The sequence below is a fragment of the Calidris pugnax genome, unplaced genomic scaffold (assembly GCF_001431845.1).
Source record: "Calidris pugnax isolate Ruff unplaced genomic scaffold, ASM143184v1 scaffold171, whole genome shotgun sequence".
Taxonomy (NCBI): domain Eukaryota; kingdom Metazoa; phylum Chordata; class Aves; order Charadriiformes; family Scolopacidae; genus Calidris; species Calidris pugnax.
The window spans coordinates 12,792,128-12,812,321 of NW_015091064.1; the positions used below are offsets into that span (position 1 = coordinate 12,792,128).

Sequence of the window (20,194 nt, forward strand, 5' to 3'; positions counted from 1 at the left end):
CTTTTTGCCCCTTTCTGCCCCCGCTAATTTTTTTTTTTTTTTTTTTTTTTTTTTCCAGTAGTAAAAGATGACTCTCTTCAAGATGGGCTGTAATTTCCTGGGGTAGGTTGGCACTCCCCCAAGGCATACGCATTTAATAGCATGTGCCGGTGCAAGTAAACAGCAGGATAGAGTGGTTTTTTTCTTCCTTATGTACACACTATCCAATTTGTTCCTTGGCGCTTTCCCCACTCACCGGGAAGGAGGGCTGGCTCTGTGTACAAGCCAGAGTTTGATTTATTTATTTTTTGCCTTCCTTGCTGTAGCAGGCACACCGAAATTTCCAAAAATGAAGGTGTTAATACAAGTATCGCTTACTGCCCCTCCTGCGGCATCCATGCCACTGTTATTTCCAAGTTACCCAAAATGAGAACAGCAATTTGGATGAGTCAGGGAGTCTGCCCTGACTCAGACTGTTTAATGTAGGAGTGGCTCAGGGTCACGCATATTTCTATTAATATAGGGTCAAACTTGAGTAGGGAGCTCTGGTTTGATTTGCCTATTTTTAGCAAAGTCACACCAATACAGCAAGACCAGCCAAACTATACCTGGCTCAGTTTGCTTTGAATTTGTGTGAACAAAAAAAATTAAAACACTATCATTACCTTAAGGTAATGAAACATAGTCACTTTATTCTGTGCTCAGCCAACACACTGTTTTTTTATGGGGAATTTTGTACAAAATCCTCTTTATTCTTGCAGCTCCAGACTGATATGACCATCTAGCATCAGACGTTCTGCTTTTGCAGTAAAATGTGTTTAAACAGAACTATTTTGATGGCTCGTACGCAGGTCCTTCTTTTTTTTTTTTCTTCTCACAAATTATACCACAAAGACCTGTCTTGAATTCTGGTCCTTTCAAAGTTTATATGCAAGGACACTGAGAGAGGCTGTATCATTTCTCCTTCCTACCTCTCATAAGGCTCTTGATGCAAGGACAAATTAAGTTTGGATCCAGGTGTGCTGTTTATTACTGTTAAGAATAAGAAATTGTGGGTAAATATTCTCGCTGTATCTTTTGTGATCTCACCAAGGTTTATTAGTCCTGGGTCCAGCAGAGTAATTCCGTGTTAGAAAATCTTTGTGGTGCAAGGATTAGAACATGTTAGTTTTCTGGCCTCTAGGAAGGCAAATTGTCTTTAAACACAGTGAGTGAGGAAAAAAAAAATGCAGCAAGAAATGGAAGAGAGTATCTAGGGAGTGAGGGAAACTGTGCAGGAGAGCAGAAAATGGTTACAGGAGAGCATGTGGTGGGAAAAACACTGTATCCCAAATCTCATATCTCTGGAATGGCTCAGTGAGAATTTCTCCTCAGCTGGGAGAAGCTGGCATTGCCCTGTTGACCTTTTCCAGGTTCAATGGATTTACCCCAGCTTAAAATCTGACCTTTTGTGGCCAGATAGCAAGGTGACGTAGAGCTTTTGTGTCCAGATAGCAAGGTGGGAGAGATCAGAGCAACACTTCCTAATCTCCGTGGGGGCTTCTGAAGCAGATAAAAAGGTAGCACTCCTGCTTTGCATTCTTGAACACTTTAGCAGAGCGAGCAGGACATTGAAGTTGCTCTGAATGAGATCGGAACCAGGGTTAGACCCTCTTGTAACCTTAAAAATACAGGTGATGCTGATTTGTGTCCTCTTCTGAGAGCTTAAATGATTGAGATGTAAGCAGCCAAGCTGAGACACGGCCCAATGCACTTAGTCTGGTAGCACTGTCACCACAAAGACAGAAAGAAAGATCATATCTGGGCACCAGCCTAAAAAGGTTCTATGGACTGTTAAACAAATTAGAGATCAGATAACATGTTCTCCCGGTCACTGGGACAAAGTCTGGCTGCCTCAGAGTAAAACCACACGTTGTGCCATAGCTAGAAATGCTCGCTCGACTTCTTGTCATGTGTGAAAACCCGTATCATTTTTATGGCTGTGCAAAGCGTTAGATCATCTGAAAAAAAATGACAAAAATCTGTAGTTTAAATTGGCCTCCCCTCTTCATTAAGCGATACCAAGAGGCAACACAGGTCTTGGAGCTCACCCAGAGGAAGTTTGGTATTTGATTTGAACATGCACAGTGCATCTCTAAAATTCAAACTTGACGTGGAGGCCAAGACAAATATATTCAGACGTGCAGCCTGGACCTGCAGTCCATGTTATGGGACAGCCTAGTGTCATGCTTCAGCCTGTGAAGCATTTGTAGCAGAAATCACCCTTGCAGCACAGCAAACACGGCCTTTCTGGTGTTTTTATTCACTACTAGGCCTTCATCTCTAGCCATTATTAGATTACAGAATCACTGAACCACATGAGTTTGGAAGAGACCTCCAGAGATCACCTAGTCCAACCCCCCTGCCAAAGCAGGTCCACCCAGAGCAGGTTGCACAGGAACGTGTCCAGGTGGGTTTTGAATGTCTCCAGAGAAGGAGACTCCACCACCACCCTGGGCAGCCTGTTCCAGGGCTCTGTCACCCTCAAAGTAAAGAAGTTCCTCCTCATGTTTAGGTGGAACTTCTTATGTTCAAGTTTGTGCCCATTTCCTCTTGTCCTGTCTCTGGGCACCACTGAAAAAAGATTGGCCCCATCCTCTTGACACCCACCCATTTATTTTTATTACGAATAATTATTATTATTACAAGGTAGACAACCTGATACAGAGCTCAAGCTGATGTGAGAAAATAGAATTCTGTGCATCCATGCATGCACCAGTTCTGAAGAACTGATACTGCTTGTGTGTTAATTGGCTGTAGCTACAATCCACCTTTAGGCTGTACTGCAACGGTATCTGCATCACTGCCTTTCCCAGGACCATCTGTGATCTTCCTTGCTGCTACGAGTCTATTAATTTCCTCTTTCTTCCCATCCTTCCAGTCTTACTTTCAGCAGGAAGGCTAAAAAAAAAATAAAAATATGGTATTGTGGGATTTCTAGTCAACAATATCCTGGGAGAAGCAGCTTTGGCTGCTCCACTGAAAAAGTTGCTACAGGATGATGTCATCTGGCAGTAGGCACCAAAACAAGACGGGGTATTGCAGCAGCTAAAAATGACAATCTGCATTGCACCAATATTTAGGTTTCATGGTCCTATAAAGCAGTTCCCTTAAAGAGATGCAACTAAACACTCTTCGAGTTCTGGCTCCTTGCAGGATGCACTGTGCCTGTGTTATCCACATAACTTGGTGTAACAGAAGTAGGAAAAAAATATTGCATCTAAACAGAAGCAGGCTGTTATATTTGCTCCAAAAACGACTTCTCTGCTTAATGCAATTTTACAATCCAAATGCAGCTGCTTTATAAATCACTTTTTTTTTTCTAAATCACACTACTTTCTTTTAAACCCTTGGGAAAGCACTGATGAAAGACGTATTTCTGAAACGGTTTAGCAAACTGTTAATTTGAGATTTGCTTTCTAGAAGTCTGGTGTCAAAATCTCCAGAGTCAGGTGTTCAGATTTTTGCAGAAAAGGCTGTTGATGTTACGGAAGCCCCCTTAGTACTAAGGGCAGATCACAGAAGGGCTCACTGGTTCATTCACAAGCTGTGCAATAATTTATAGGCTGGGGTTTTTGCCTGCAGAATTGGCTCCTAAATAGCAACCATAGTGGGCTTTGAAACATGTGACTGTCTCTCTGAGAAGGCCGTGAACAGCAAGTGAAAAAGTGAAGTTCCCTAAGGACAGAAGCCACTATACAATCCTCCTGCTAGAAGGTAGACACTAGGGCACACAGGGCATGAGCAAGGCAGATGATATTTGGACTTTAAAAGGCAAAGCACCCCAAAATTACAGAAATATGCATAGATCAAGAATTCAGCTACCGGAATTGTTGTGGCTCCCTTAGACTTATGATCCAGCAGATAATCTGAGAGCTTCAGACAGCTCTCCTTCACCAGGTACTCAGGCTGATGTTCAGGATGTGCTCCAAGCAGCAGTGCTCTATCTATAAGATCAGATATCGGTCCATTAGTGACTTAACACACTTCTGTGAAGGCAGAGAAGAGGCTCAGAGTGCAAGCCTGCAGAGAATATTGCTCTAGCTGTCATGAAAATGAGACCTATGTGGTAGGTCAAAAGGAGCTCATGAAGCAGAAGTCATGATTATGTGCCACAACGTGCTTGGTGTGACGTTCTCCACTGAGCATTTTCAGAGCTGAAAAACTCCCTCATAGCAGAAATGGAGTGGTCCCAACATCCAAGGTGCAATGGAAGAAGGCAGCAGAGAGACAGCCTGTGTGGTATCACTGCAAAGCTGGTGGTCAGGAAAACCCACAGATGAGGGTGCTGCTTGAAGACCATCATGCCATGACGTGTACAAGAGAGGGGAACCACTGATGCAAAACAAGTCAAAAACCAAAGCTCAGCTAAGCCTTCCAGCTTACCAACAAGAAAATACAGCCAATGAATGATCTCAGCAGAGACTCCGGTATCAAAGAAAGACTTGAAATATTTGAAAGCCATCATTTAGGAGCACATCATAAGCTCTAAAGCACAGGTTTATTCAGAGCATTAGCCAAGGTCATGGACGTACAGAAGTCTTTATCCAAATTATGTGGAAGCAAAGACCAAGTACTGATGACGAGGGGATTCTCATGAATCAAAGTGTCTTGTCTTTCAGGCAGATCATTAGGTTGAAAGCAATAATGTGATGCCAAAAATGTGAAGTGGATTGGGTGAAAAAGGTGCATTGACTACTCAGTGATATTTATTGTGCAAGGTGGATGCTTGCAATAGGCAAAATAGGAATGCAGTATATGGTGCTCTGTGTCTCTAGGATACTGCCTGAGCCCACAGACTGTGCAGAGAATGTCAGATGTGAAATGAGATGCAGAACATGCTTTCGTGTGGTTTGTTCCTGTTGAAATAGAGTTATGGCTTAAGCGTGCCTGGCGGTGTCCTTACCGCTCTTTGGACACGTGAGCAGGCAGAAACTCGTAGATATTCAGTTGTGTTAGAGAACACAGATTAGATCTACCAAGAAAATTTAATTCTCCGCATGCATTTTCTTGAAAAAGCCACAAATAAATTTGTTTTCCCAGGAGAGAGATTTGTACCCTTGTCAGTTTTGAGTCAAATCGGCAATGTTTTTTTAATTATTTGAAACTTAGATTACTTAAGTTCATTGGGTTTATGTAATTTTCCACTTTATTTGCTTTTTTTTTTTCCTGGCAACTGTTTGATAACATGAACAGCCAGAATACTTACAGTTCTGATGAATGATAGCCAAAGTCTCAGTAGCCTGGGTGATCGCTGCCCTTGTGAGCGAGATCACTGGAAGTCCCTATGCAGGCGGGCAGTAAATCTGCAGATACGTGTTTAAGCATTAAAATGGTACACAAAAACTGAGATAAATTAACTCCCACAAACCTTTTTCTTTGCTGTGAAAAATGGGAAAAAGGAAGCAGCAGCCTAAATTACTGGAGCTTTTACATGTTCCATAACATTACATATTATGGATTACAGAGTAAGCCCTGTTACCTGGCCTGGGAAGGTCTGTTCAGTTATTTTTAATAGGGCTGTAGAATAGCTCTGAGTGTCTGAGTGAATGATTATTTTAGACCAGATAACTGTATCCCTCTTGCATAAATCTCAGCTTCTTTGATCCAAATTTTAGTTCACTTTTGCCTTTCTTTTGTCTGGTTTGGCTGTCTGGATACTTGAATTTTATCTGATATGCCTCCCCTTCAGCAGGCTGCTTATGAATTTTAACTTCTCTCTTTTCCTTTTATGTTTTATCCATAATAGCTCTGGTGTCTTTTAGTGTGGATGGAGCTAAACAATACTTGGTGTTATATAATTGGAAAGGTGGTGGTGTTCAAGAACTCCCTAGACCTCACCAAAGCTGAGTTTAAATAATTCATGTTAATATCTGAAAACAAAGCAATGTATTCTCAGTAGAATGAAACATTTCAGATGGACATAAGGCAATTTTTTTTTTTTCGTTTTCTGAAGCAGAATGCTTCATTCTTTCATTCCATTCAACCCTGAATTGTATTTTCTTTAGAATTTTGGATAAAATTGAACAGAACAATCTGTTATTTTTCTGCATAAAACCCTTCTTTGTTAGTGTGGTCATGATGTGTTTATTTTGGCCATTTGATTGTTAGAAACAGATTTTTACTGACTTCATATAGTAAATTACTCATATAGGTTGCTACTTCTTCAGTTACACTTACTGGGATGATAAAAGATCGTACAAGCTGTGATAGAGAGCTGTCTGGTCTCCAGCAGTTCCTGTGAGTTACACAAGGTATTCACCATCTCTGTCTTTGCTTTTACAGATGATAATATTACATATTTTGCTGCAGAGTCTGAAATCTTCCAGCTTTTCATTGCTGGTGCAATACTGCATTTGTTTGGTCCGCTCTCAACTTGGGTTGTTTTCCACTCTGTTGTGCTATTGAGGTATTTTTGGCAATGTTTGTCTTTGTTGTTTTTGTCTATGGACTGACTACTATTTCTATTTGTAGTAACTGAACTGGCTAAATTTACAATGTCTTTTGTTTGCAGCAGTTCTGAGTGTGAAAATGTTTTTGCTTTTGGAAAAACATTATGGTTTGTGCAGTCCATCCTGAGACTCCTCCTGAAGTCAATGAGAACTTTGTCTAAACAAACACAACATCAGGCACAGCTGATCCAACAAGCCCTGGGAGCAAGGATTGGGATCCAGGTCTCTGTCCATCCCACTGATCTCCCTAATTACTACTTGCTTAGTTTTCTCTTAACTTCATCATTCCCCATTTCCAGCTACTGTACAGGTTCAAGTGGGACCACAGAGGGTGATGCCATTGAGTGGTTGGTTGTCGATGTTGAGAAACACCATCAGAAAAGGTGAAGGACATGGATTTAAATTCAGACTTGAGGTGGAGGTGAACTTGTAGTGCTTTTGGAAGTGTTTCTGATAGAAAAGGTGGGCAATAGCACCCTCTCTACCAAGGATGAACTGTTCTCAGGCTTGTGTCTGTCCTTAAAATTGGATTCGAAGCTCTGCGTCCCAAATGGGTGATGATGCTAAATTCTAGGAAGAGCTGAGAACAGAGGTGCATCCTTGTACTTACCGTGTCCTGCCAGCTGACCATAGGCTGCACCTCACTCAGTGGACAGGCCTTCTGTATCTCACCTTCTGGAAATGCCTGTTTGTCCCCACTGCCTCTATAACAAACTTCTGATTCTTCTTGTGTCTGTCACTTTAATAAAACTCCAGGAAGAAGTCACTACTAGATGATACTCATCTGATTCTCACCCCTTTCTCTGAGATGTTTCCCCTAAACCATTTACTTTGCATTCTCCTTGCTTCTTCCCTTCACTAGTCCAAGACATGAGTGGCTTGTTAAGTAGATGAAAATAGATACAGGCACTTGGAAATTCCTATTGTTCTCCAGAGAGACGACTGTCTAACGTCCAACAGAGCAATGCCTGAGACCCATCTGTCAAGATAACAGCTGCCACTTTTTCCATAGTTCATTTATAAGATCACTGAGATCAAAACTTAGAGATGGAAAAGGCCTATTTATAATAACAAACTGCACTGTTAATAGCTGCTTTCCACTGTGGCTCTGAAGATACTTTAAGGGCTTACTGAATGAAGCCTTTCAAGATACCTAAGGCAAAGTATATTAATGATTACTGAATCAAGATACCTAAGGCAAAGTATATTAATGAATAATATTATTGGTGGGTGTGCTGGAGACTCTCTTTCTGACCTTGGTGGAACTACAGTCATTGTTTCACAGGGGATAAAATGAAGGTGAGTTATACTAACACAGCTCTCTGGTGATGACCTATTCTTTTTGACATCCAGCTTTTTGCTCTGATCACAAATCTACGCTATTCCATATTCTTGCTCTGGAGAATAGTCCCGAGTGCATCATTTAACTTAGTTTTAAATTCCTGTGATCCAGGTCTTAAACTGCTACATATATTTTTGTACTTGCATTACTGTCAGGGGAACTGTGCCAGTTTACACCAATGAGAATCTGCAACACCAGGAACAATGAACAAAAATAGGAAACAAATGTGGCAAAAGAAGAATTTCAAAGCTAATATTATTTCAGAACATACTCTCAGATTTTACAGGCAGAGTGATATTTACGACACTATTAGGGTCTGCCTTGGAGGATGTAAAACACTTTTACATTGAAAACAATAGTGCAAAAATACTCTTTTTTTTTGTGAAAGCAGATGTATTCTTCATAGGTGGGAAGAACAAAAACACATCTTTAGAAAGATGTGTTCCTTTGATGAGTGTATCTCATATATCTTTTAAAAAGACAGCTTAGAAAAGTAATGGTATCCAAATAAGACATTCTTCCAGCGAAGTATTGCAGCAAATGGTAAAGACTGCTTAGGAAAATGCTGGGTTTATCTGATCTTAACGGTAGGCCAAGCTTCTGACAACATAATGAGGGTTACCCAATACATAACTTGTCAATAAACCCTTCTCAGAGTTCATTCTGAAAGACTAGAAGTGGCTTTTATCTTCTGTTATCCCTACAGCATGTTTACTGTATGGCTTACTGTACAGTGCATGACTTCTGTGGTCACAAAGTCTAACGGACCTTAGGCACCATAATCCACAGGAGGGCCTTTGGTAGACACATCAAAACCAACTCGGTTTTAAACTGCATTTTTGCACTAATCTTGACTGTGATCAAGTCATTTTGGGTGGAATTAATCTCAACTCTCCTTAGCTACCTGCAGGTCTGTGGTCTGTCCATGTCAATGGTCCTCCTCCACTCTTGAGCAAGGGACTCGTTCCTTGAGTGACCCAGCAATGTCTTTCACCTGATTACCCTGGAAACTGTGTGTTACACTGAAGCGAGGCCCCACGGTGGCCCCAAATAGGTGCCAGTGAAGTCATGTCTGGTTTTCCCACGTGGAATCACAGGCGAGAGGAGACGATTCCTCAGGAATTCTCTGGAGGCTTGTGAAGGGAGGGGATATTGCATAATGCCAGCCAGGAAGGTTACACCACAGCTCTAAAATAAGACATATTACAGGAATGTCTGACCAGTCTGGATCAAAAAATTGGATACCCCGGATAAAAAGCGTTTGACTTCTGCATTATGTATGTTTTATGTACATATGAGATCATGATGAAATTGCGGTGTCTGCCTCTGCCTTATTTAGAGTATATGTAATCTTGGCATATTGACTCTGTCTTCTTACATGGCTCAGCCAACACCCAGTTTTATAAACCGTGTTTTCTTCTCTGGTTGCATCTTGTCTGTGTTTATCTCTTTTTCCAAGAATGTTTTTCTTTTTCTCCCTTCTTATTTAAGAACAGAGTAGTTGCTAAGCCCTTTGCACGGTGTTAGATGATCGCTGTGTTTGTGAAGAGGAGTTTCAGTAAAACATTCCTCTTTGTATATGGCTATGCCTCTGGAGGTAGAGCCAAGCTATGCGTTAAGAAAGTTGGATGTGATAAAGAACCAGGTAAATAGGTACCTATGCAAGAGAAAGAACATTCATTCACAAGGGATGTGGGGAGAAATGTTATTTTTCAGCTCCAAATGTCCCAAAGGCCAACATACTGTTTTAACATCTCGGTAACACTTTTTAAGAATATACTTTTCCATGCTGAAATGTATTGTCTGTGGGTATGCATAGCCTCTTAATCCAACGCCCTACTAGAGATGGGTAGATTTGTTGGTAGGCTGTTGCTAGTTTGAGCCAAGGGAATCAGAAGTGTTTCACTGATAAATTAAGATTTCAGCACAGATTTTATCCAGAAGTAAATGGAGACAGATACTGGAAGTCTAGACAGTTGAAAATCAAAGGATGCTCAATCTGGGAACAGCTCGTCACTAAAGCACACCTAACTGCTGAGGCAGTACCTGTTACATTGGGGTGGGAAGGTGTTTCTTCTGGCAGATCATTCAACATCCCTCTTTCCTGAGCAGAGGAGGAATTACCTAGTAGAGAAGCTGGTTCTTTTCTCCTCAAACCCTTCTCTCATGATCTCAACGCCATGCTGAGGGCTTTCCCAGGAAATGTCTGAAAATCCTTTTCTGCTTTCTGTGGTGTTTTTCCATGGTCACAGATGTGTATTGAGAAGCTTTGGTGACCTACTTTGGGCCCTTCTTGTGCTGTACACTCCAAGACAGACAGTTTTCATGTTCACCTATTTCAGTGAGGTTTTAGCCCCAACTGAAGTGGGGAACTTCCCAGTGGAGGGTCATTTGCACATTCATCTATGTTCTACAGGCTAAAATACCAAAGCCATGCCACCAGTGCATAGGCAACCCTGAAACAAAAATGGGGAGGAAGGAAATAAGTATGTGTGTTGTGGCATAGGATAAGACTGAGAATGAAAAAAAAAGAGCTTAATTATATTGTCCTATTATCTTGGTGCACTAGATGGCCAGAATTCTTTGGCCAAGCTCTGCTGTGTGTGTTTGGGTGGGAAATCTTGCAAAAAGTCTATGTTGTATTGCAGCCGTGCTCTTGAATTTTGCTCTTTTCCTTGATGTTTCTCGGCCAGAGGGCCAGAAGGACCTACCCTGGTCAGGGACATTCCCTCTCTCTCCAGAACCTCTGGTACAGGACATGATATTTAGGGGTTGAGATGCCAGAGGTGCAAAGCATTTCTGTAGTAATATGTTCTCTGTACAGTGTTGCCTTAGACATCCATTGTCCTACTCATTAGCATGCCCAGATTGACCTGATTCTGCCGTGCTTATTCAAATGAAATTTGCCTTATGCCGCAGAGCATGTATATTTTACAGCTGAACTCTGTAACAGTAACAGCATCAAACCTTGAAATAAAATGACTGTTTTAAGGGAACAGGATAGCAGAGGAATTGTTTTGGTCTCCTTACAGTTCATGTAGAATATGCTTATTGAGCCTCCTATCTGCCTTGAAGGTAAATCTGCTTTTTGCTTCTCTTTTTAAAAAGATGCAAATCCTTAAACCCGTTAGGACATAATAATGCCTTTCAGTGGAGTGAAGTAGACAATTGCATGTCATTTGCCTGGCTGTGAAGTCAAGCTAAGTGCAAGGCTCTTTCATATTGTCTTGTAGTTGTACGCAACGCTGATATATCGTACGTGGTAATGCATTATTGAGCAGTTGTCTGTTGTGTCTTCATTGCGTGCTGTCAGCTGTGGAATAAATAATTGATCGTGTTGCTCTTACTCCACATTAAAGATATATGAGTATATAATACATGAAGAAAATGAAGCAGCGAGGCTGCCTGTGTTGAAAAGATCAACCCTTACTGAAGTGCGTTGCGGTAGCAGGAACTAAGAAGTGACCGCCACCGCTATCCATTTCCCCTTTCTATACTTGAGTCTGGGATTGTTTGTCATGGCAACAAATGGCCCACTCAAATCATTGCTCTTCCATTTTAAACAACAACAACAAAAAAATTGTGGTAAAGAGCTGATATGCTGCAGAGATGCACCGCCCCATCTCTTCAGCTATTATCCCTCTAGACTGAAAATTCCCTTAAAAAGATTAATCATTTTTTCTTAAGTGGCTGTAAACTCTCAGAAAAATACAGTCTAAGCCAGCAAATCCTTTTTCCCTCATACAGCTTTGTTTATATTAAGCAGAGGAAACATTAGCAGGGAAAAAATGGGTTTGTGTTTACAGTGGTACTAAACCTCCATTGTTGAACCTTTTCCTTGAAGAGCCATCCTCCCCTTCTCAGTTCAGTTGCCACCATCCTCGTCCAGGACCTGGTAAGATGGCCCACTATTCAAACCTAGTGTAGGAAATGAAAGCATCCTCCAGCTCACATTCAACACTCTTCCATGATTTCCATTACAACAGCCCTCATTTTTGATGGAAACAATTTTCATCAGTAAAATTGATGAGATGACTTTTTTTTCCGGAAAAAGAGTTTGCTTTGAAAGGCAAATGAGGGAATCAGAGGCACGAGCTACTTAGTGCATAGGTTTTTAGAAAGAGGTGCATGGCCAGGTATGACTACAGATTACTGGAAACTGTTGTGATGAAAAAGTGTAAAGCAGTGCACTGCGTTTTGAGGTAATAATGAAATGGCAAATGAAGATGTGAGAGGTGTGAGGTATCTGGCTTATGCAGATCTGGATTCTGATGGAGTCACCTGGAGAGCTGAGGCATGTTAGGTCCTCTAGGCATTTTCCTGGGAAGCAGAAACACAAGACACCTACTGTATTTGCCTAGAAAAGTGTTGCCCAGATCCCTCCATTTAACACTTAGACATATGGGAACTGTTCTTGTTCCTGGTGGGAAACCACAAGTGTTTGAGGTGTGGTAGGAGAGACTCAGCCACGAGCTATGGGTGAATGCCATGGAATGCAGAGGAGTTGTCCTGCTTTACTGCAATAGTGAGTTCTGAAGAGAACAGATCTATTTTAATGTAAAATACAAATAACACCATTGAAATCAGTAGAGTTCTGCTGGTGAACACCAACCTGGGATGTGATTTGTGATTTTATGGATGTTTCTCCTACCACTCCTACACGGTTACACTGAACTCCTCTGCTTTGCTGTCTCCTTTTTTCTTAAGTGGCTGTAAACTCTCAGAAAAATACAGTCTAAGCCAGCAAATCCTTTTTCCCTCATACAGCTTTGTTTATATTAAGCAGAGGAAACATTAGCAGGGAAAAAATGGGTTTGTGTTTACAGTGGTACTAAACCTCCATTGTTGAACCTTTTCCTTGAAGAGCCATCCTCCCCTTCTCAGTTCAGTTGCCACCATCCTCGTCCAGGACCTGGTAAGATGGCCCACTATTCAAACCTAGTGTAGGAAATGAAAGCATCCTCCAGCTCACATTCAACACTCTTCCATGATTTCCATTACAACAGCCCTCATTTTTGATGGAAACAATTTTCATCAGTAAAATTGATGAGATGACTTTTTTTTCCGGAAAAAGAGTTTGCTTTGAAAGGCAAATGAGGGAATCAGAGGCACGAGCTACTTAGTGCATAGGTTTTTAGAAAGAGGTGCATGGCCAGGTATGACTACAGATTACTGGAAACTGTTGTGATGAAAAAGTGTAAAGCAGTGCACTGCGTTTTGAGGTAATAATGAAATGGCAAATGAAGATGTGAGAGGTGTGAGGTATCTGGCTTATGCAGATCTGGATTCTGATGGAGTCACCTGGAGAGCTGAGGCATGTTAGGTCCTCTAGGCATTTTCCTGGGAAGCAGAAACACAAGACACCTACTGTATTTGCCTAGAAAAGTGTTGCCCAGATCCCTCCATTTAACACTTAGACATATGGGAACTGTTCTTGTTCCTGGTGGGAAACCACAAGTGTTTGAGGTGTGGTAGGAGAGACTCAGCCACGAGCTATGGGTGAATGCCATGGAATGCAGAGGAGTTGTCCTGCTTTACTGCAATAGTGAGTTCTGAAGAGAACAGATCTATTTTAATGTAAAATACAAATAACACCATTGAAATCAGTAGAGTTCTGCTGGTGAACACCAACCTGGGATGTGATTTGTGATTTTATGGATGTTTCTCCTACCACTCCTACACGGTTACACTGAACTCCTCTGCTTTGCTGTCTCCTTCTCTGTGCCCTGTGAAGTTGTCGATGTTGACACAAAGCCTTTTGTACTGCTGTGCCCTGTGAAGGTGTCGATGTTGACACAAAGCCTTTTGTACTGTTTCTAGAAAATTCCCAATAATACATTTTTCAGACTAAAAGTGTTTATTAGTGATAGTTACAGGTTATAAAAGAAACAATATATTTTAAGGAAAAAAAGAAATACTCGAGATCAAAAATTCTTAACCCACAGCAACACTAACTGCAGCAAATGCTGCCTCTCAGAGTCCTAGGAACCAAAGCAAGTGACGAGTTTATAACAGCCCAGATTTATTACCAGGCATTATTGGAAAGGTGGTTGCATTAAAGGGCATCAAAATATAGTACCCTGTCCTGAGGAACCTCTGGGCTACGCAACATGAAACAGGAGAGTGTCCTGGAAACGCCTTCTGAGTATCTGCCCCTCTTTCTGCTGCCAACGTATGTTATTAAAAGTAGCTGTCTTCAAGCAAATGTATTGCCCTTGTGTTCTGTAGGTAACTACAATTTGAAAAATAAGGTAATGGAATGCTTTGCAGATGAACGTTGCTGGTTTTTTTGAAAGTCAGCTATTCAACTTATCCCCTTAATACTTGTGAGGTAAGTGAATCCCATTGAACAGGATAAAAGGAGAGCAACTAGTGAAATCAAGGGATTTGTCCAGGATTAGGATCTCAGTTTTCTGATTCCCAGAATGTGTCAATGCTGGAAAGACAAATAATTCAGTGAACACTGGAGCCAGTGAAGCCTGGGATGCAATTTGGTCTACTTGGTTTAGGTACAGATGGATGAGCTAATACCTCCTCACTAGGGCCCTATAGGAAGCTGGTGGTCTAGCATTTCAGATTTATGTTGTTACCTTCTTAACTTTTGTGAGTTGTTGACTGAGAATGGTGAACAGTTCCAGGAGGTTATTGCAGTCCTGACATCTAAATCTAGGTGGGATGAATGATTCTTGGAGACACTTTCCCCATGAACTGTAGAAGCAGCCTAGATGACAGGTTGAGATGCAGTTTCTACCTTCGAGGTGGCTAACATTAGCAGTGGCATTTTATACATACATTTTCTAGATTCAGGCACCTAAACTTGACAGACTACCTATGGAGGGCCTTCAGGGTTCTCTTTCTTCATCGATCTTCTGTATAGATAATGGTTTGGGTGTGGTTTGGGGCATGGTATTGTTGAGACCATAGGTGTGAGAGAGGTGTCCGAATAGCTGTGGGTTTGTGTTAGGTGGTTGGTTGAATTCCCAGATGAAATCATTCTCAGATGAAGGAACCCTCTGGTAAAAAGAAAATCAGGCTGTGCCCAGCTGCACTTTTCATGTCTTTCCCTTCCTGAATTCTCCTCAAGTCTTTCCCCGCCCGACCTCTCCTCAGTTATTCTGTGATAGCAAATAAAGATTGAGCCTTTCTCTTGGTAGAAACATTTACAGGATCTCCTTCCTACACCAAGTTCTTTTCGTTATGTGCCTGGGATCTTTATGTCAGCATGAACCCTACCTTTCTGTCAAACTTGGTTGAAACTGGCTGAAAGATGCAGAAGTTATTAGGCAAGTACAGGCAGTGTCATTAGCCCTCTGCCCTTAGGAAACAGACTTCAATGACGTGATCTCTGCCGAGGCTGACTGACCTCCGTTCGTTAGTTCAGGTTAAAAGAGTAGTGCAGACACACCTCTGTTTTAATAAGAAATAATAGCTTGTGTTAAACCGAGACTGAAGGTTTGTTTTCACTGCTGGTTTAGCCCAAACGGCGTTGTAAGTTTTGGCAGTTTAGATGGGTCCCTACTCACGTTCGTGAACAAAACGACTTCTCTGCTCTTTGATCTTCAGCTTCAATGAGCTGAACTTCAGCGATTCAGCAGGACCCACGCTCTGAAACATCTCCTTTTCTACAGCCACCTGACTTTTAAAACCTGGTTATTAATTAGGACACCTTGTAGATCAGTGTGTTTTCAAATCCGAACAATATTCGGTTGTACCATTCGTTATTTTAATGCAATGATTGTTACCTTTCAGAATCAGATGTAAGGTTATTATCCCAAGTAAGCGTGTAGGCATCTAGATGTCCTTGCTCAGTCAAAACTCTTATTGATTGTTCTGACTTTGCAAAACAATGTCGTTTTTCAGTTCCAGATGGCGGGTTTTTTCCTCCTTGTTGTTAGCCAGATAAATAAAGGTGCTCGCAGACCGAAGATGGGCATCCGTCCTTGGGGAAGAATATTAACCAAATCAATTTTTTCACAAAAAGAAAATCAATGGATGCATTAGCAAGAGAGAAAATAAAACGTTATGCTGGTTTAGCTCCCAGGAGCCTGGATAGTCGACTCTAACTTTCAGAAATAGAGATAAAAAAGATCTAAAGTTCAGATCTAAATCCGGATCGGAACTTCTCCAGGGCACATGGGGACTCTGACTCATTTCTAAACTAGATGTGTGTTTAAAGGGCAGTCATATAAAAATTGACCCTCCTGCCAGAGCATTGGCGAATATGGACACATCTGACTCTTTGAATCCCACTTTGTCCTCCAAAAGCAATGAGGTGGGATCACAGCAGAGGAGGTTACATTTCGGAATTCATCCCCTGATGAATTTTAGTTGTTGCTGAAAGTAAGGTATTGCTGTAAGCATAGAAGCAGCCTGTTTTCTCCTACAAGGTTTTCTTCTATAGGCTTCTGACAGTGAAATGAGACTCAGTTTTTATATGATATATATTCGACTGCAACCTCATGGGTGGGTAGAAACGTGATTTTAAGTGGGAAACATTGTCCAGTAGCTGTTGTCAGGATCTCTGTAGAGTTAACTCTGGTTCTGCCACCAGTTTGATGTGTGGAATTTAGTGAACCGTCAGACCTTTAAGCTAAATATTTTAATAGGATTTAGTTACAAAATGAAGTGAAAACATATGGAAGCGTTGTGGAAATTTGCATCTCAATCTGAACTTCCAGACTGAGGCTATTTTATAATAAATATCTTCTTCTACCTCCTTGGGCTGCTGTGAAGAATAATTAATGTTTGCATACTGCTTTGAACATGCAGAATGTAATGACAGTACTAAGTTTTAATATTAAAACTATTAAATATTGGGATTCTGTAATAGTCTACTTCCATTTCATAGAATCATAAGGTTTTATGATGTGTTTAAAAATAAAATTGCTATGAGGAAGGACTGCCATTTAAATTTAAGATCAAATACTTCAAAAAGGATTATATGATATGCCTGAGAGTTCCCCCCGAGCTGTTTCTCCCCGCCTGCCCTCCTGCACATGCAGTGCCCTACATTACAAACCAGCCCCTGTTTGTCTGTCCCTAGAAAGCCTTCTGCAGGGGCTGGTGCCACTTCCCAGCCCGTGTGGAGGGGTTTGGGGATATCACTGAGCCGACAGATTGTATAATATGTGTATGTACCTGCATCGGAGCGTACATAAAATACTTCATTATTGCACTGGAAAAACTTGAGGAATATTGCAAGAGCTAATGGTAAAGGTTATGAAACTTAACTTATGGGCAGGTTATTCCATCATTTTCCTCCTAAGGCCTTATACACACATGTGCGTCGCTGAAGTACCAACTTTGACAAATGTTGGACTTGATCAACAGCTCATTTGCCTTAATATGGCGTTTGGTTTTAATCTTGATGTAAAATACCTAGACACAGAACCCCACTGGAACGATCAAATGCTGTGTACTCATTACTGCCAATCCAGAACACCATCACGGCTAATTTAACTACTAATGAATTTGGAGACATCTCTGTCTGAGCTAGTCATTTGGACTTTGCATTCATTGCAAAGAAATAGGCACTGCTGGGGTGCAATTCATTATGTCCTAATGTAGATCCCTAGATTTGGTTAGATGAATTGCCCCCCTGAAAGTGCATTTTTTCTCTGACTTGATTATAGAGGCAAGCAGAGTAATTAGCTCAAAAGTAGCTGGCTACATCTTGGAAGCATAAAGGTTGGTAAGATGAATCCTAGCCTTTTAGTCTTTGTTTTTCGTTCTGCCACATCTCTTTATATTTACCTTTGATTCATAACACAGACTTTTTAAGCAAGCAAAATATGCCCCTATTCTTTGTTGTTTGGACAATAACTGATGGTTTTCACTGAAAAATAAACCTTGTGCATCAAGCTGGTCTAGCAATACAACTGCTGTACTGAAAAGAAGCTAGTAAGACTGTATTTTTCATAATGGATCATAAAGGCAGTATTTCTCAGCATTTTCTGTCAAAGCTGGGCTCGATAATGTTGTTTTCAACCAGAAACTTTCTCAGATATTTGCTTATTAGTGAACTTGGCTTTGTACAGCATCTTGCACAGGAGAGTCATAGCACATGCCCAGAACACTGGTACTACAGCATTAAAAAGAAAGGATTTATTCTAATATATAAATATCAGCCCAACCTTGCAATAGCCGGAGTACAGCATTCTGAAAGAGCAATTACCAGGTGCTTTTAAATTGAAAGCTACATAATTATCCACTGTTGGAAAAGAGAATGCGAACACCTTATCGCAGAACGATAGAATGGTTTGGGTTGTGGCACTCCGTGAAGGTTCAGCCATTTGCTGTAGAATCTGGGCTTGTGTTCATAATATATGGGTTGAAACGGTGGTGTGCCCATCAAAGGGAATGAGTAAGGTGTTCCTGGGACTGTCTCTTGTGGCTGAAAATAGAAAGAAAGAATGAGGGTAGTAGAGTATTTGTGTGTCCTCCCTATTTTCATATTTTTGAATGCTGGGACTGTCTCTTGTGGCTGATTGGAAATAGAAGAATGAGGGTAGTAGAGTATTTGTATAAGTGTCCTCCCTATTTTCATATTTTTGAATGCAGAGTCTTTTCCGTTCTGTATGAGGAGAGCCGTGCAGTTGTACTCAATGTTGAAGTTCTCCATGCGAGGTGTGGAATGGCCACGTTTGTGTGATGCACCTTATTCTCATACTCCGGAGTAAATCGAGTAGGGAAGGTAAACGGTCCAAGGTACCAAATTCTAGGTATTCTGCTATAAATTTGCAGGAAGAACTCAAAAGGAACTTGAACTGGCAGAAAATTTGGCTCAAAACTCCCCAGACCTGAGGTGGGTGGAAGCTGCCATGGGCTGTGGTGAGCTTTGGGCCACACATAGGAGCAGCCCTCTGGTTACTGACACCGGCTCCACCAGGGCTATTCCCTGTACTTAGTTACACTGTTAAAAGAATACCTTAAAATAAATGGTAGAGTATTTAACGAGAAGTAAACCCAGTCAAATTGATGTTAAATTTGGTTTCTTCATCTGTAGGGTTGTTTTAGGGAGCTTTTTTGTGTGTTTAGGAACAGGCCTGCACCAGGCACCTGCGATGGGATTCTCTATTCTGCTGCTTCCCGCTTGTTCCTTGCCTTGGAGCTTGCTTGGAAGCTCCACTGTGTGAGCAACAGCTCTTGTGTGTGTCTGTGCAACGTTTGGTACGATACGGGTTATAACCTCTTGCATTAAGAATAATAAGGAAAACGGATTTCCATTTTAAAGCCTGAATTACTAGAAGGCAAAGGTAACAATATGGTACCCCTGCGTTTGACTCTCCTGCCTTATCCGGTTTGGATGAGGCTTCAAAGTGAAAATGGAAATGAGCAGCTGATGTGAGCGAGGCATTAATTTTTCACTCCTTCCCTCCCCTCCAGCACTTTAAATTTAGAGGCAGCTCAGGTTGAAACGGTGTGTCTTGTTTTGGCAGGGATGCTGCAGAACGGAAAGAAGTTTGATTCCTCCCGAGACAGAAACAAGCCTTTCAGGTTCAAGATTGGCCGGCAAGAAGTCATTAAGGGATTTGAGGAAGGTGTTACACAGGTAAGCGAGATGATTCTGGCTGAACCTCAAGCCAGCTGAAGGGCGTGTGGGGACAGCAATGGCTGGTGTGATGGTGACAAGACCAAGTGGAAGTCTCAGTGTAGGGTACAGAGAGGTTTTCTGAAAGTGTGGTCCACTCGAGCACGGTGTTTCCTGTAGTTCTCCATCCATCCAGGGACATCCCTGACTCACGGGGCTTTCCATGTGGTGTGCATTTGGGAGGAGAGAGGTGAAGCCTCCTCCCCGGGTGCCACATAAGCCCCGTCCCTTTCCCATGAGCAGGTTCACAAACAGACAATGTGGCCTCTAAAATATTCCAGGTGGCAGCGTTCTGTGGGTGGCCTCTGTTCAGCTACTCCATAAAAGCCCAAGCTGCTGGTTTTGGTGACATCCATGACCGGGCTACAGATTTTGACCCTTACTGAATGAGGAACCAAACTGCACGGTTACATGTTTATGACTTCAGGCTCCCAGCTACAAACTTTAATGTTCACTGACCGACCTGATGCTGAGAGAAACCAAACTGCCCTCCATTAATTACAGTCTGAGTGCCAGCAGAGTAAAATCCCAAGAGAGCCACACACGGCAATTCATCAACAACCCTTGCTTTTTGTCACACTTTGTCACAGAGCTGTGAGGACCTGTCATGTGCGACCGGGTGGCTCAGGTGCAAGAGTGAACGAGATCAGGGTGCAAACTCCTGGTGACACCCTGCTACGGGGTCCTAGAGCTCAGTGTTGGAGGAAACTTTTCAGATGTTTTATAGGAACAACTGTGACAGGAACAACTTCTATGCTTAATTAGAGAGAAGGGAAGAATGCAAAATCATAG

At 41.7% G+C, this 20,194-nt stretch overlaps 1 protein-coding gene across 1 annotated transcript in view; it reads left to right on the top strand.

The window, feature by feature from the left end:
• The window catches only part of FKBP1B (FK506 binding protein 1B), a 78,313-nt gene that overhangs the window by 53,848 nt on the left and 4,271 nt on the right, over positions 1–20,194 (top strand). Inside the window, 1 exon segment of the mRNA XM_014956734.1 lies at positions 19,251–19,363. Coding sequence (XP_014812220.1) covers positions 19,251–19,363 — 113 coding nt within the window.